The sequence below is a fragment of the Macaca nemestrina genome, chromosome 4 (genome assembly GCF_043159975.1).
Source record: "Macaca nemestrina isolate mMacNem1 chromosome 4, mMacNem.hap1, whole genome shotgun sequence".
NCBI classification, from domain to species: Eukaryota; Metazoa; Chordata; class Mammalia; order Primates; family Cercopithecidae; genus Macaca; species Macaca nemestrina.
Genome location: NC_092128.1, coordinates 74,112,821 through 74,129,246, shown reverse-complemented (window position 1 = coordinate 74,129,246; position 16,426 = coordinate 74,112,821). Strand labels below are relative to the sequence as shown.

The 16,426-nt window shown below is 33.3% G+C and overlaps 1 protein-coding gene across 2 annotated transcripts in view; it reads right to left on the bottom strand.

The window, feature by feature from the left end:
• Positions 1-268: 268 nt before the first annotated feature.
• LOC105475527 (CAS1 domain containing 1) overlaps positions 269-16,426 on the bottom strand; it is a 49,247-nt gene continuing 33,089 nt past the window's right edge. Inside the window, exons 11-18 of one of the 2 annotated variants that reach the window (XM_071094843.1) lie at positions 13,349-13,468; positions 12,182-12,338; positions 10,705-10,784; positions 7,943-8,044; positions 5,777-5,917; positions 4,822-4,899; positions 2,655-2,747; positions 269-1,736 (exon numbers count right to left, since the gene is read on the bottom strand). In XM_071094843.1, coding sequence (XP_070950944.1) covers positions 1,470-1,736; positions 2,655-2,747; positions 4,822-4,899; positions 5,777-5,917; positions 7,943-8,044; positions 10,705-10,784; positions 12,182-12,338; positions 13,349-13,468 — 1,038 coding nt within the window. In that variant the 3' untranslated portion in view covers positions 269-1,469. The remainder of the gene's footprint in view (positions 1,737-2,654; positions 2,748-4,821; positions 4,900-5,776; positions 5,918-7,942; positions 8,045-10,704; positions 10,785-12,181; positions 12,339-13,348; positions 13,469-16,426) is intronic. The other variant, XM_071094844.1, reaches the window with a different exon arrangement.

The window sequence follows — 16,426 nt, the reverse complement described above, 5'->3', positions numbered from 1 at the left end:
TTACATTTTTAAAATCTTCAAGCAAAATCACTAATGAACCATAATGCTTAAAATTCCTTGGTGGAAAGCAGATGACCCTCTGAAGCTCTGATAACTAAATGATTCTTTATTCAACTATCATTTGGTAATCTACCCCTACATACTAAGCAATTTAAAAAGCAAATTTAAGTTGAGGAAATAAATTAGATATTTGAACCAATCATTAATGGATCCAGCATTTTTGAAAAAGAACACAAAGAGTTTAATTGATACTTTGCCAATACAAAAATAAGCATCCACAGAATGTTTATTTACTGTTTAAATTACTCCATATTTTCATATACTGTGAACAGAAAATATATTTTACCCGACACATAGTAAAAGCAAACAAGTGCAATCTTTCAAACATTAAAATCATAATCAAATCTGTACAACAGATAAATAAATGTATACCTCTAACAGCCTGTAAAAAGAAAAAAAAAAAAAAAAAGCAAAAACATTTATTGACCAAATTCACCAGTTTACTTAAAATTCTACTTACGGTAATACAGCCCAATCATAACAACTTGCATGTTTACTACATTGTACAAGTTTAGACTGATAAATATTTAAAATAGGAGGTGGGTAATAGGAAATACCAAATGGTTATAAAGAGTTTTCCAAATATTGGAAATAATATACGAAAATTAATTAGTGGGGATAACATATTAAATGGATCCACAGGGTAACTGGTATTACACTGGTATAGCTTGAGGAAAGGAAACAGGTAAACGTTTGGATTGGAAAAAAAATTTTGGCTTTTTATAAAAAGAAGCAACAATAACATCAACAATGACAAAACCCTGTACTGGAGCCTCAGAACTATTCTGTGAGACAAAGTGTACAAAGATTTCGGCTTGCATACCTGAAAACCACAGTTAGGAAGAAAAATCATTTCAGAAAACATAACATCAGAACAAGAACACATATAAATTAAAGGCATACTGTTTATCATTCCACTTCATTGCACATATAAGAAAACAATACTGCCGTCATTCTTGAGTAAGAAAGTTTCCAATGAAATAGGAAGTTCCACAATGAATATAGGTGCAGACAGTCTTATTACCACAAATTTAGTTATATCAAAACACTCAGTGGTGTCACTAAGTTAATTAAATTATCTATATTCTTTACTGGAAAGGTAATCATTTCCCTGCCTTCATATGTTAACTTAAAATCATTTACAAATGGAAATATAGATTCAGTAGAAAAGACTTCACATGCAGTTCTATACAATGCATTCCGGTTTTTTGTTTGTTTAGTATTTCACATTGGATATGTACATTTCTAATATATACAACCACACATGTTCAACAGATATCACAGAACTGTCCTCTTGCCACAAACGTTTATATTTACATATACATTTATATCTCCAGATAGATGCTTTTCTCTTCTAGAGACACACAAAGTAAGCCTGAAGAGTTTAGATTTTTTAGAATTTTTGGAACCTAATGTTTTGATTTATCTTGAATGGATGATAAGATGAGGAGTCCACAAAAAAATGCAGCTATACATGCCAACCTTTTCAAGAGAGATGAGTTATCTTTAGGAATAATAATCTGTGCAAGATCATTAGTGATCTGAGAAATTTCATGTGCCACACAAACAAATATGAAAGTGCTGACAATGATGTTGAGCATAGGGTTTCCAGGTATCAGTACCAAGATACCCCTTGTGTCCGCTGCCAGCCATATGTGATATTGGCAAATAAACAGCTAGGAGAAAAAATATTTAAGTCAGATATTTATAGAGGGTCCATGAATAAATTATAGTTTTTCCTAATTTAAACATTTGATCGCATAGTAACATTAGAAGGCTTTCCTAAAACCATTTTATTCTGTCTCACCATTGGCCCTGAAAAGTCCACTGCAGTCTACTCCTTAGAACTCCAACTGCTAATACAATCTCTCTTATAAATGAGACCAAAGAAAATAATAGAACAATTATTCAAGAACTCAAAGAGGAATTTATTTCCCCTATTTATGAGACAATTTAATAAATCTTATACTCTAAAAACTCTAAAATATATGTTATGATTACAATATAAATTGTTTTAAAACATTCTATTTGAAATAATAAGGCTTGGACTACTCAGAATACATTTCAAAACCTACTGTTCAAACTGATTTTGTAAATAATTTCATATAATGCATCTTACACAAAATGTAATGAGTTTATACTTTCTCCCATGATTTCCAATCATAATAAGGATAAATTTTATTATGGTGTGCATCAATAAACTGAATTCCAGTAATATATTTAATTACGGAGATGAACAAAAAATCAAAATCCCCTCAGCTTGATTTCATTTATATACCTGGTCTAATATTTTTCTCTCTTGATCTCAGCATCTTGGTTGTGCTTGAAAGCTCAAGACAACGTAAATAATACTTTGCAAGTAATCTATATCTAGTCATTTAAAAATAAGACTTAAAAACATTCAAAAATACTTCAGTATTGTTGAAAGTTCTAAGTCTTTTCCTTGTAATTCCATAATAGCTTTGGTTTAGAAAAAAGTATGTCTGATTTTCATACTCACATATATATGTGTGATATTTACACACATACACATGTACATACACAAACATGTAACACCTGGCTGTGTAAGATAAGCAAAATATTAATATACCAACCTCTAATGAAATTCTTCCAAACCAAGCAAAAAATGAACTGTAAACTGAACGGGCATATCCAGGGATGTTCCTTATTAGGATGAAGGCTAAAATCTAAAGAAAAAGCACAAAGGCAAATATTAATAATCTCTTTATTGAAAATTATTTTGTATAAAGCTTTCTTTTAAATGATAACCTTATTCTTTGTAAACTTGACACATATACAATGGTCTTTTTATATTCTAAAAGTATTAGAAAGTTATTTTTGTTCTAGAGCCTACTCAAACTGGATTTCTCAACACATGGTCTGTATGCTGCATACCAATGAACATTTTTAGTAGTTCATGACTGAACAATTTTATGTATACTGAAAAAATTACAAATTTGCCTAGGGCCCTTTGTGTAGAAAAAGTTGCTATCATATTTATGTAGCAACACTTCACAAAATCATATAATTTTGCTGCTCTCATAAAGTATCTGCTTGGTTGACAGTCACTCCCTCTCTTGACTCCCTTCAAAATTCTCCTTTGGCTGACAGCCATGATAGTATGGGAAATGGCATGGCTTTTAACATGTCTTCATGTTTGCTCTGCATGGCCTCGTAGATGATGTCTTGAACTATATTCACATGTACGATATTTTCCTCTCTAGATCTTTTCTCTCCCGAAAGAATCTCCAGCTTTTGAGATCCTGGCCTTTACTCCTCTCCCCTATCCTTCTGTACCAGGTGGAACAATCTTTCATTTTCGGTGGAACAATCTTGCATTTTCTTTTCTTCTTATTACTATTTTTTATTATACTTCAAGTTCTAGGGTACATGTGCACAACGTGCAGGTTTGTTACATATCCACACATGTGCCATGTTAATAATTGTCTCACATCCAATAACCAGCTTACCAAGCAAAGAATCCTTTCCTTAGAATCCACCCTCCTTATAAAAAAGCAAGAAACTATAAAGAAAAAAAGAATCTCCACTTTCACTACTACTTTCCAGAAACTTTCTCTTATAAAAGGATTGACAAATCTGTTCACACTTCAGGGAAAAACTCATATTCAATGTTGATCATCTTCGGCATTTTGTCAAAGGATCTAAGAAGTCTCTAGGATGCATAAAAGATGAAAAAGGAGGAGATAATATGGGAAAAAGAAACCAAAGTGAACCACTCAGGTATAATTGAGTGATTCTCATGGGCAATAGCATCAAAAAGACTCAAGGTTAAATCTCGTCTTTTGCTTGTGTTAGTTCTGGGACTTGTGGCAAGGCACTTAATCTTGTGGGTCTTTTTCTTAATTCACACAAATAGAGATAAGCTTTACTTTGAAAGGTTGATGTGAACATTAAATGAGAAAACATACATAAGGTACTAATTATAGCACAGGTTGTGAGTCATTTAAAGAAACACTGTAAATAATTAATAGTACAGGTGATATACAAAATGGTGAAAATCATGAAGGTAAGACCTAAACAAAGGTTTTAAACATAAAACCATTTAATGAGTTTATTATAATAAAAGTATTGTGTAAGATGTACAACACTAAAAATAATGTAGGCTCCAAGAGAGTAGGAACTATGTCTGATTTGGTAACCACTGCAGCCCTTGGCATAATATCTAGCATGTAGTATTAACTTCTTAGGTTTTTTTGTTTGTTTGTTTGTTTGAGACAGAGTCTTGGTTGTCGCCCAGGTTGGAGTGCAATGATGCAATCTCGGATCACTGCAACCTCCGCCTTCTGGGTTCAAGTGATTCTCCTGCCTCAGTCTTTCAAGTAGCTGGGATTACAGATGCCCACCACCATGCCTGGTTAATTTTTGTATTTTTAGTAGAGACAGGGTTTCACCATGTTGTCCAGTCTGGTCTCAAACTCCTAACCTCAGGTGATCCACCAGCCTTAGCCTCCCAAAGTGCTGGGATTACAGGCGTGAGCCACCATGCCCGGCTGGGAATTAATGTTTTCTAAGGGCAGATTAAGTGAAAAATACTGAGCTACATCATTTTCACATATTAAATACAAGAACCCTTTGAAAGAGATTTTAATACCCCTACTACTACAGAGAAAGGAAGGGCTTAGAAAGATGAAGTAACTTCTCTACATTTTCTGGAGTTCAATCTCAAATCTCTCTGCCGCTAAAAACCATTTTCTTATCAAGAATTAAGATGCAAAAATTTCTCTAAATCAAGATAAGTACCTGCACCACAGAAACAGATGGATGGAGTTCATTGCATTCTGCTTTGTTTTTACAACTGCTAGCCCAGATGGAATAGGTCTAAAACAAAAAATGTATGGAAAAGTTCACAAAAACAAGTCTGGAAGAGGCATAAGCCTCACAGTGTTTTTTTTTTTTTTTAACAGTTTTCTTCATTTATAACATTATACTTCATTATGCTATATAACTATCAGTAAAAACCGCTTACAAGTTTGCTCATCACCTGTTTTGGTATGTTCAACTGTCCAAACATAAGAAAGCACAGAGGGAGGTGCACAAGTCTGTGCTTTTCTGGAAATAGTGATCAAAAGGCAGTGATGGCTCTCCATATGAAACACTTTACATTAAATTTTCTCCCAAATTTACTGTAACTTTAAAAATTCCCATTTAATTGAGCTCTCATTTATTCTTCATTTTTAACTTATATACAGTCTCTTTAGAATTTAAGTCCAGTTAGAAAAATAAGGAGATATACATCGCCTCAAGCATTTAACATTACCTTGATTTGATCATTATGCATTGCATGCTTGCATCAAAATATCACATGTGCCCCATAAATATGAATATGTATTCATAATTAAAAATAAACAATTTTTAAAAACTATTGAAAGTATTTTTATAGATAAAAATATGGTTTATTTTGGCAAACATTTTGCATGCATTTGAGATAAATGTGTATTCTGCTGTTATTGCTTACCTAACTATTCTAACATCAGGTCAAATTGATCATGTCCTTAAGATAGTCTATAGCTTTACTAAATTTGTCTAGCTATCCTATCAATTACTGGAAGAGAAGTATTAAAATTTCTAAATATTAAAAAGAAAAATAAGGAGAAAACAATAAAAGATTTATTATTAAAAATAACTAATTATATTTCCATATCTTAACATTAATATTCCATACCATTTAGGATTTTGGAAAGTTTTCAAAACTTACCAAGAAAGAAACTACTGAAATAAACAATAGAAAATTTGAAATTTTGTTTGAAAAAAGAGGTTCACCCTTTCCTTCAGAAAGTATTTGACGCTTCTGCAAAGCCAGATAAATGAAAGCAAACAGCATTCCATGGAAAACTACCTGAAAAGCAAAGACAGAAAATCTGTTTTAAACAGTTAGTTTTCAAAAAACAGGAAAACTATTTGGTTAGTGAGGAATATATGAATAAAAGTAGGTAGGTTAAAAGCTTAAAGTTTGAAGTGTCTATGAAGGACTTCAACTTCAAGAGTGAAACTTCAAGAAATGAAATAAAGCTGATGATTGTTAGAAACCATCAGCAATAGACAAGCAAGCATCTCTTGGAACAATATGAGATAACGCTGGTTCACTCTGAGCCGTCTCAGTGGTAAGTGAAGTAATAAAGACAATTTAAAAATAGAAAGAAACTCTCCTACAGACGTATGATAAAAATTAAATGCACCCAACAAAGATGAAACACATTTTATATCAGTCCTTTCAGTCAAATAAAACAAAGAATAACACCACCAGGTCATAATTTCGAAAAAAAAGTATATGCTCAAAAAAGTGAAAAAAATATGGTAGAACAGAAAGTACACGAGCTTTCTCTTTTTAAACAAAGACTTAATGTGAACTATCATTGCAACAGACTGAACATTTCCTTCCACTCAAAATCGTAAGTTGAATCATGTTAATCCCCAGTGTGATAGTTTTGGAGGTAAAGCCTTTGGTTGGTCATTAGGTCAGAGCCTTCATGAATGGGATTCATGCCCTTTAAAAAAAAAAGACCCCAGAGAGCATCCTTGCCCCTTGCAGCACGTGAGGACAGAGTGAGAAGTCGAGTGTCTATGAAACAGCAAGTGGGCCTTCACCAGACCAAATCTGCTGGTGTGATTTTACACTTCCCAGCTTCCAAAACTGTAAGAAATAAATTTTTGTTGTTTATAAACCACACAATCTACAGTACTCTACTACAGCAGCCTAAATAGACTGGGACAGTCATATCATAATACACTGCTCTAATGAGAATATTGAGTAAATTTAAAAATTATTTGATGTAGAGACTTTAGCAAACATTTTATTCAGATGTGGTTTTGAGATGCAATGTAGTACACTGGAAAAGTGCATAGGTGTTGGAAACTAGGAAAGGCAAAGAATAAGCACTAAGAAAACATTTGTTGGAAAAAAGAGATGAGTCAAAAATGAAAGGAAAAAAGGAAAGAATTAAGTAATTAATAGTTATTTAGTATCTGTTTTCCAAATGCTGTGCTAAATGTACATTTTCTTGGCCAATTAAACCTTAACCCTTCTTCAAGATCAAGTTCATAGACTAATACAAGACACCGCTCTTTCTTCTTTGCACACTTCTACCACAAAGTCTATATTGCATAGTTTAGTATCCTCTTATAATAGTAATCTTGGGTTTTAAACTAGATTCTTTTTTTTTTTTTTTTTTTTTTTTGAGACGGAGTCTCGCTCTGTCGCCCAGGCTGGAGTGCAGTGGTCAGATCTCGGCTCACTGGAAGCTCTGCCTCCCAGATTTACGCCATTCTCCTGCCTCAGCCTCCCGAGTAGCTGGGACTACAGGCACCCGTTACCTTGCCTGGCTAGTTTTTTTGTATTTTTAGTAGAGACGGGGTTTCACCGTGTTAGCCAGGATGGTCTCGATCTCCTGACCTCGTGATCCGCCCGCCTTGGCCTCCCAAAGTGCTGGGACTACAGGTTTGAGCCACCGTGCCCGGCCTAAACTAGATTCTTAAAGCTTAGAAGCCTGTTGGGATGTCTTCTTTCTTTCTCTAATGTATACTTCATGGCATCAACATCTAGGGCACGTATTGAAACTCAATAAATATTGTTTTGAATGGCTGAAGCATATATACAACAGGTCACCTACAAATCAAAATTATAAGTCAGACAGGCCACATTATAGATAACATTTTAAAATAATATTTCCCAGCAGATATATATACACATGCATACTCTTTCACTGCTGTAAAGAAACGAGTGCAAGGGGTAGTGGACTGTTTTGATTTACTAAATCAACATCTTTCTTTATTCTGAAACTAAGTATAGATAGATCAAAAATTTCCACATCATTTTCCAACAGTATGATTTGAAATGACAAAATATCACAAAGTAAATACATACATAACGGTCTAACCTCCATCTGAACCACCATTCATATACATTCCCTTTCAGTTCAAAACACTTGGACAATGGCCAAAGAGAAAAAATCTTCTCAAATGCACCCTGAGAAAAGGAATCCAGAAAATAAATTAAGATGGTACAAGTCAATATTTGCTTTGCAATTCTATTATAAATTATAGTTTTCTAAAGTTTGGATTACATAAGAGTAATTCACAATGTTAAAGTTTTGTTTTATTTCATCTGAAAATATCACTTCATTTGAAATGTATTTCAAATGAAATTTTTAAAATTTGAAAATAAATTTATCTTTCAATGACCAAGAAAGATGACTTAAAACTTGGTAAACTTATTTTCATTTCACGTGAAAGGCTACTGAGAGCGTAAAATTTTCTTAAGCCCCCAAATCAGAAAACCTGGTAATTAGAAAATCATTCTATATAAGGTTTTTAATCTCACAAACAAAATGATAGTATTTACTAATCAAACAGAAAAATACAAAATATTTCAGCCAATATGGTATCAATATCCCAAATAACAACTGTTAAAGTTAAAATATAGTTATCATTCTCCAAATGTCCTCAATAATCTATAATTAACTATTTGAGTTAAAAGAGTCCTCTGAATTAGTCACCTTACTCAATCAACCATACCCAAATGCCATTACCAGCCTTTGAAACAAAGTTTACAGTTTTACTCTGGTAAAGTTAGTGAATAGTACCCTCTTATGAATCTGACAGGTTGGAAAATCGGGGAATGAAGGGGCAGAAGTCTTGGGTACATTCCTGAACATTAATGAAGTCTTTCAAAGAAGAGAACAAAACCCTCAATTTTCAGAATAATCACAATGAACTCTCTATCAAGGAAAGCTCCATTATTAGACCTAATGCTATGGCATAAAAAGTGTAACATCATGATTTTTAAAGAGGCTATTAAAAAACAAAGAAAAAAATGAAAATAATATTGTATTTTAGATAATGTTGAGTCTTTAGGTCAGAAGAACTTTATAATATTATTTTAATAAAATGCAACCATCTCCATTTAGCCACAGAATTTAAAATGCACATAGCATATTAAAAATAAGTTCTATCAAAATCTATGTCTCAGAAAATTAAGGATTTTTTTTTTTTTTTTTTTTTGGAGATGGAGTCTCGCCCTGTTGCCCAGGCTGGAGTGCAGTGGCCGATCTTGGCTCACTGCAAGCTCTGCCTCCCGGGTTGATGCCATTCTCCTGCCTCAGCCTCCCGAGTAGCTGGGACTACAGGTGCCCGCCACCACTCCCGGTTAATTTTTTTTGTATTTTAGTAGAGACGGGGTTTCACCGTGTTAGCCAGGATGGTCTTGATCTCCTGACCTCGTGATCCACCCGTCTCAGCCTCCCAAAGTGCTGGGATTACAGGCGTGGGCCACTGTGCCCAGCCAGGGGTGATTTTTACCAAGAGTGGCAATCTGAAGTCTGAAGTGCTTATAGATCATATATACGTGTGTGTGTGTATATATATATATAAACATGAATATAGATATACACTAGGTACATACCTCTAAGATAAAATATATGATCTTATGGATCATACACATGTAACATACCTATGAATATATATGATGTATATACAATTTAAAATTTTATCTCTAATTAATTTATTATGTGATCAATAAACAAGTATTTATTAAGCACTATTTTGTGAAAGACAGTGGGCTTTTTGTTCTTGTCCAGTGGTCAACACTGACCCAAAGCTAGGGAAACATTCTTAATCCCTATATTGAATCTCTAGTCAGCTTTTCTTTCTTTCCCTCAGCAGTATCCACAGAGTGTTGGGAATTTTAATGAATAACTGTCAAGAAGTTGTTGCCGTAACCTGGCTATTTCTTTATACATTTGTTAGTTGTTTCCTTATTTATCTTCTATAAAAAAGCTTGAGTGTCAGGCAGAAATAACAGTGCTTTAAAGACCTCTAAGTATAAAAACAAATATAAAAGTCTACAAAAAGAAAAAAAAAAACCCAAACAGCATAGGATTGTACATACACACAAAATGCCTATAGGGCACTTCCTTCCACCTGACACAGCCAGGCACAAAACAGAGTGTTGGAGATGTGAGTACACTGCAGAATATGACACAACTATAGGCATTCAAATTAAAATGTGTTGTTATAAATATCATGCTGCCCAAATAATACATCTCCCTGATGGATTTAACCAGCAGGTAGCAGACTGCCATCCTGTTAAAATAATAGAATATCTCAACCATCAGAATAGAAAAATACAAGGTTAGAGCTAAAAAAAATGACCAAAAGTTTTATTTAATTAAACATACTATATATACGTAAACCCCTTTGCTCCTAAGTTGGTTTTACTAACTGCTAAAATTTTACCGTATGTAGTTATGGAAAAATCAAGTAATACTCTGATGCAATGAATAATACACAAACTAGCTGCAAATTCTGTCAGAAAATTTTGATCTCCGCTTAGACTAGTGTCTTACAAGAAGCATTCAATAAATGTTTGATTGATCAAAGTCAAGTAAAATGGATCTTGAACAACTGCCAAAGGAAGAGCTTTAAATTGCTCTTACAACAAAAACAGTGGTAACAAAGTATATATATCTCAAAAGAACTACACTGAGTAGTCAACTACAGAGTGACATTTTTATTACAGTCATTAAAAAATGAAGCTAAAAAAAAGCTCTGACTCTTCTCACATGCTTTAATAGATTTGAACTTTAAAATGAAATATTAAAAAACATAAACTGAAAGGATTGTACAAACCTGAGAATATGCCAAAAAACATATGAATAACAGCAAAAAGCCTAGTTTCAACAGTAAGCCAAAATGCCAGAAACAATTTCCTAAGAGAGAAAATATTTAATTTACTAAAAAATAAATTTATATTACACAACATATTAAATACTCTCTATTTGATATATGTACATGCTGAATAGTTCTTAAAAGAATATAAGAATGCTTACAAGAATACACAAAATATACCTAGCTGGTATAAATTACAAGTAGGACAAAAAGAAAAACAAAGGATTCTTGCTAGGAATGAGGCTATAAAGTATAACTGATACCCTGTACACCTGCTGTTCATCCATTAGAAATAAATTTCAAAATGCCTCCTAGATTCAATTATACTTATTCATTATTCAAAGTTACAGCAACATCTGGAACAAGATGTTCAATATAATTCTAACACTCTTGTTGAATATGACTTAGGTGATATTGCTTAAACATTAAAGTTCCAAGGAGAAAGCTTAAACTCCCTAATGGATTAGAGTTTAAATATAAAATGTATTGTAACATATGCATATTTAAAATTACGTGTTCAAAGTTTATACATATTGATAGTTTATTTGATCAATATGCTGGGTTTGTATAGAGAAATTAAATGACAAAGGCTGTCCAAAGACACTATTGGACTTTAATAGAGGCTAGACCTCAACTCATTCCTGAAAAATTATTTGATATTATACTGGAAGCCAATGGAAAAATATTTTTGACATATAATATTGGGTTGAGTCAAGTTAAATACATTTTTTAAAATAAAAAATTATTTTTCCAAAAAAGGAAGATTTTATTTTAATTATATGATCTTGAGGGTGAAAAAAGCATTAAGATAAATGACTGTGGCCTCACTTTGAACATTATTAGTAACTAACCATGTGAAATTTGAAAATAACAAGCTTTTGGGTATTTACGTTCCTTATATGTAAAACAGGTTGATAATAACTGCTTTAACGCTTGTCTAGAAAATAAATTATATTAGTGCTTTTAATTGTGTTTGACATAAGCAGCATTTTGCAAAGAAATATTTACTCAAAAATCTCAATATATACATAAGAAATCAAAGTAGAGCTGCCAAGATTGAAGCAAGACATAGGGGCACGGAGGCTTATTTGGCTTTCCCTTCTCTCTTTCAGCTCTCTCCACTCTGCCTCTGTATAAGAAGACAGTTTAAAAACTGTAGCATTAGTTAATATGTAAAATGGTTTTGAAAAATTTAAATTTAAAAAAGAAAAAACATATACAATGTAAACTATTATTCTCCACTGTTAATATTACTTTAACTACTTAGCTGTAACATTTTAGAAATATCGTTTAAGAACAGAACTTCAAAATGTCAAAACTACATATAAATTTAAACTGTCTATATCACTTAATAAAAATAATATCCTTTAGCAACTAAAAAGAAATTTCACACTTTGAAAAAATATATTTACTAACATTAGTAAGAAAGTATATTTACCGTTTGCTTTCTTTTGGATTATTTGTGGCCATAGTGCTAAAGTAACATATATGACCATGAACCATACAGTGACCAAGGGGACAAAGTAATAGAATTGATAAGGTCGATCCATTACTATACATAACACCACTACCAGGAAATTGAGACGAAATAAAACCTATTGAAAAGGAGAAGAAAATAGTTTCATTCTAAGTAATGGTTTTCATTCTAGGTATACACAAACAGCAAAGGCAGAATTTCTCTGACAGAGTATAAATGGCTAAGACTCAGTAATGACTGTACAAGTACATATTACTAATCCCTTAAATTACATTTGTTCTACAATCACCGTGAAGAGTTGAATATAAAATATGCATACATCATTACATTAACTAAATCCCAGCAAAGCACCAACCTAGGCTGTCCTCTGGCTATAATTGCTATCTTGCTAAAGGAGAAAAAAGCAGTCCTTCTGAGGGCTATAGTTTCGAAGCACAGATTATATTATCTTAAGAAAGCATTGTCCATTTCATCTAGTTAAATGTTGATTTACCCCATTTGGGATCAAATTAAGAGTTGTCATACATACGAAATAGTATTACTCAAAACTCAAATTTATAAGTGTCTTTGGGACTTTCATAACAGTCATTTCAGATATCAGTTTAATGTCATTCAAAAAACACAGAATTTGGGCAGAGCTTTATTAGTGCTCTACCACTTACTATGTGACCTTGGGCAAATTATTTAAGCTCTCTGAGCCTTACATTCCTCATCTGTAAATATAAGGATAACAACTCAAGGTTGTAATGTGGGGTAAATGAAATAATGTTTAGAAACTACTTAGCACTAGGTAGAAACTTAATTAATATTCATCCTCTTCTCAGAGAAAGAAAACATAGCACATTATACTAATTCCAGGTAACTGTCTGTTTCTACAAAACCAAAGTGAATCAGCAATGCTGTCTCCTGTGTACCAGTGCTTTTATTATATATTAAATTATATTTTCCTTCTTTCACTATTTATCTTGAAATACTAAACACAGAACACAGAATACAACTTTACAGTGCTATTTCATAAATTCAAATTATTCATAGTCTTATAATGACTATATATTTTTTTCTCAAGTTAATGATTTCTCAAGAAAGCATGTTCAACTGAAAGAAAAGGAAATAACAGTGCATTCCTACCTGACATACTCTATGGATTCCAAAATCTCCTTTGATCCAGAAGTATGAGAAATGACCATACCCTGTTTGAAATAAGTATGCGGCAACCAGAACTCGAATGTGCATGTATACAGGCAAAAACTGTTGACAAAGATAAACAGGTAAAACATATGTTGGCATCAACTACACCTTGGATTATCATAAAAAGTACATTTAACAAAGATAATAAATCATTATTAGCACTTGGCATCAGTTCAATCACAACGTTGATTCTCATAAGTTAATCATTATAGCAAGGATTACAAAAATGTAGAATTGGAATTGGAGAGACCTAGGTTCAAATTCTAATTCTGCTACTTTCTAACATGACTGAGTTTTCTGATTTGCAAAATGAGACTATTCCTTCCTTCCTTGAAGGGTTCTTGTGAAGGATGAACGAGATAATAAATGTGAAGCACTTTATACATTAACTTGAAACCAATTAAAATTCAATATATGATAGCTATAATTATTAACTGTCATACATCCTGAATGCAAGATGGATTTGCACTTTTACCCAGTGTAAACATAATTTAGGAATATTATTTCCCTCCCACTCTTATTTTACAAAACAATTTTGTTTTACACTCCTACATCACTATCTTCATCATTACCAAGTAAGTCCCTTAGTGTCATTTATTATGGTATTTGAGAGCATCACATCTTTACTTCTAAGTTGAATGAAATACAACACATTTGAATCCACATATGATAGAAGGCACCAAAAATGTTATCTAATTTACTAGCACTAATTCTCATAACCTTAGAACACTGTCATTCCACCTATCTACCACCTGCTGGCCCTTTATGTGTACAAGCACAATTTCCACAGCATAATTTGTACAGTGCTTTTTTTTTTTTTTTTTTAGACAGTCTCACTCTGTCATCCAGGCTGGACTGCAGTGGCGTGATCTCGGCTCACCGCAACCTCCACCTCTTGGATTCAAGCAATTCTCCTGCCTTAGCCTCCCAAGTAGCTGGGACTAAAGGCGCCCACCACTACATCCAGCTAACTTTTTGTATTTTTAGTAGAGACGGGGTTTCGCCATGTTGGCCAGAACTCCTGACCTCGGGTGATCCACCCGCCTTGGCCTCCCAAAGTGCTGAGATTACAGGCGTGAGTCACTGCTCCTGGCCATACACTGCTTTCTAAAGTGATCTTTAAGGCTGGGTGCAGTGGCTCAAGCCTGTAATCCCAGCATTTTGGGAGGCTGAGGCAGGTGGATCACCGGAGGTCAGGAGTTTGAGACCAGCCTGGACAACATGGTGAAATCCCATCTCTATTAAAAATACAAAAATGAGCCAGGCATAGTGGCACACACTTGTAATCCCAGCTACTCAGAGGCTGAGGCAAGAGAACCGCTTGAATCCGGGAGGTGGAGCTTACAGTGAGCCAAGCTCACGCCACTGTACTCCAACCTGGGTGACAGAACAAGACTCCGTCACAAAAAATAACAAAAATAAAGTGATATTTAAAAGGCTTGTTCAGTGACATGCAATCCTTGTAATTATAAGGCCATTCTTTTGGGGATAATTACTAGATCTATGTAAAATTTCTTTGGCTTCTATTTTACGAACTCATCTGATCATCTCTGCAGTTACCTAGCATTAACACTGCTTGTGATCATTTCAGGTTAATGTGCCTTTCCCAAGTGATACTTTGTAGGATAAAATAAAGTAATTGGGCAGACACATTAAATAGATTTTACAAGTCCTGAAATATATGCATCTTTTGCAAACAACCTTGAATTCATCTGTTTCTTTTTTGACAGATATTTCTTCTGGGGAAAAAAAAACAAACAAACATGAACTTAGATCGTAAGTTCTTCTACACAGCCTCCACTCTAAGCAAACTTAGAGATTCCCTGTCTCTTAAACTGATCCTTCTTGTACTCTTTTGTCAAGTCTCTTTTATTTACCTGCTTATTCTTGCCCTGGAATGTTCTTCCCCTAAGCGTTTTGCTTATTCAAATCCTACTCTTCTTCAGAGCCTGGTTCAAAACTCCAATTTTTGCTATCAGATGAATGTCACTTCTCCTTCCTGAGTTCCTACAGCACCTACAATCTACATATCAAAGAGTTTTTATTTATTGCCCTTCATCATGTTTTTTTTAAATGACTTATTACATCAAAAATTTTCAAGAAGGGTGTAACATTAGAATCACAAGGATGGAGGCAGGAAATGTACTGAAATAACCTCAGAATTTATCTAATCCAAATCTGTGCCCTTACCTCATTTTTGAATGTACTCTAAAATATCCCCTTCGTGGATTGTCTAAGCATCTTTTAATAGCAGAAAACAAACTCCCAACGCAATCCATTCCACCTTTAGATGGTCACTAACTGCTATAATGTTCCTTTTCATGGAAAGTAGAAACCTAACTATATGTAAAAGCTACTAAGTTCAATCCTCTAGAGCAGCGCTGTCCAACAGAAATAAAATAAAATGTGAGCCATAAGCAATTTTCTAATGAGGCTACATTTTAAAAGTTAAAAGAAACAGGTAAAATTAATTTCAATAAATATATTTTATTTAACCCAATATATTCAAAATATTATTTTAATATATGAGCTATTTTCATTCTTTATATAAAGTTTTTAAATCTATTACTGATTCATCATAATTAACCATATTTAATGTGGTATATATTTCACACTTACAGCACATTTGAATCCTGAATAGCTACAAAGTGCTCAACAGCCACATGCAGCGAATGGGGCTAGCACAGCGGAAAGTCTAGCTCTAGAGTCTGTCAGAGCTAACTCACTTTTACATCTGATGGCTCTATAAATATTTGAAAACAGATGTCAAACCTAGGTTAGTCATTCCTAATTACTTTAAGCACTCTCCATAAAACATGCTTTCAACTCCCTTAAAGACTGGGGCTGGGACTACAAAGTTGGGTTGGTTATTACATTTAAACAGTTAGTTCATTTAAACAAAATTAAATACTGTAACAACAATTTTCCAAGTTTTTGCCGATTTTGGCCTTATTGCAAATTTCATGTAATATTTATTCCAACATTTTAAGATATTTAAAATAAACAGAAAAGTTGTAC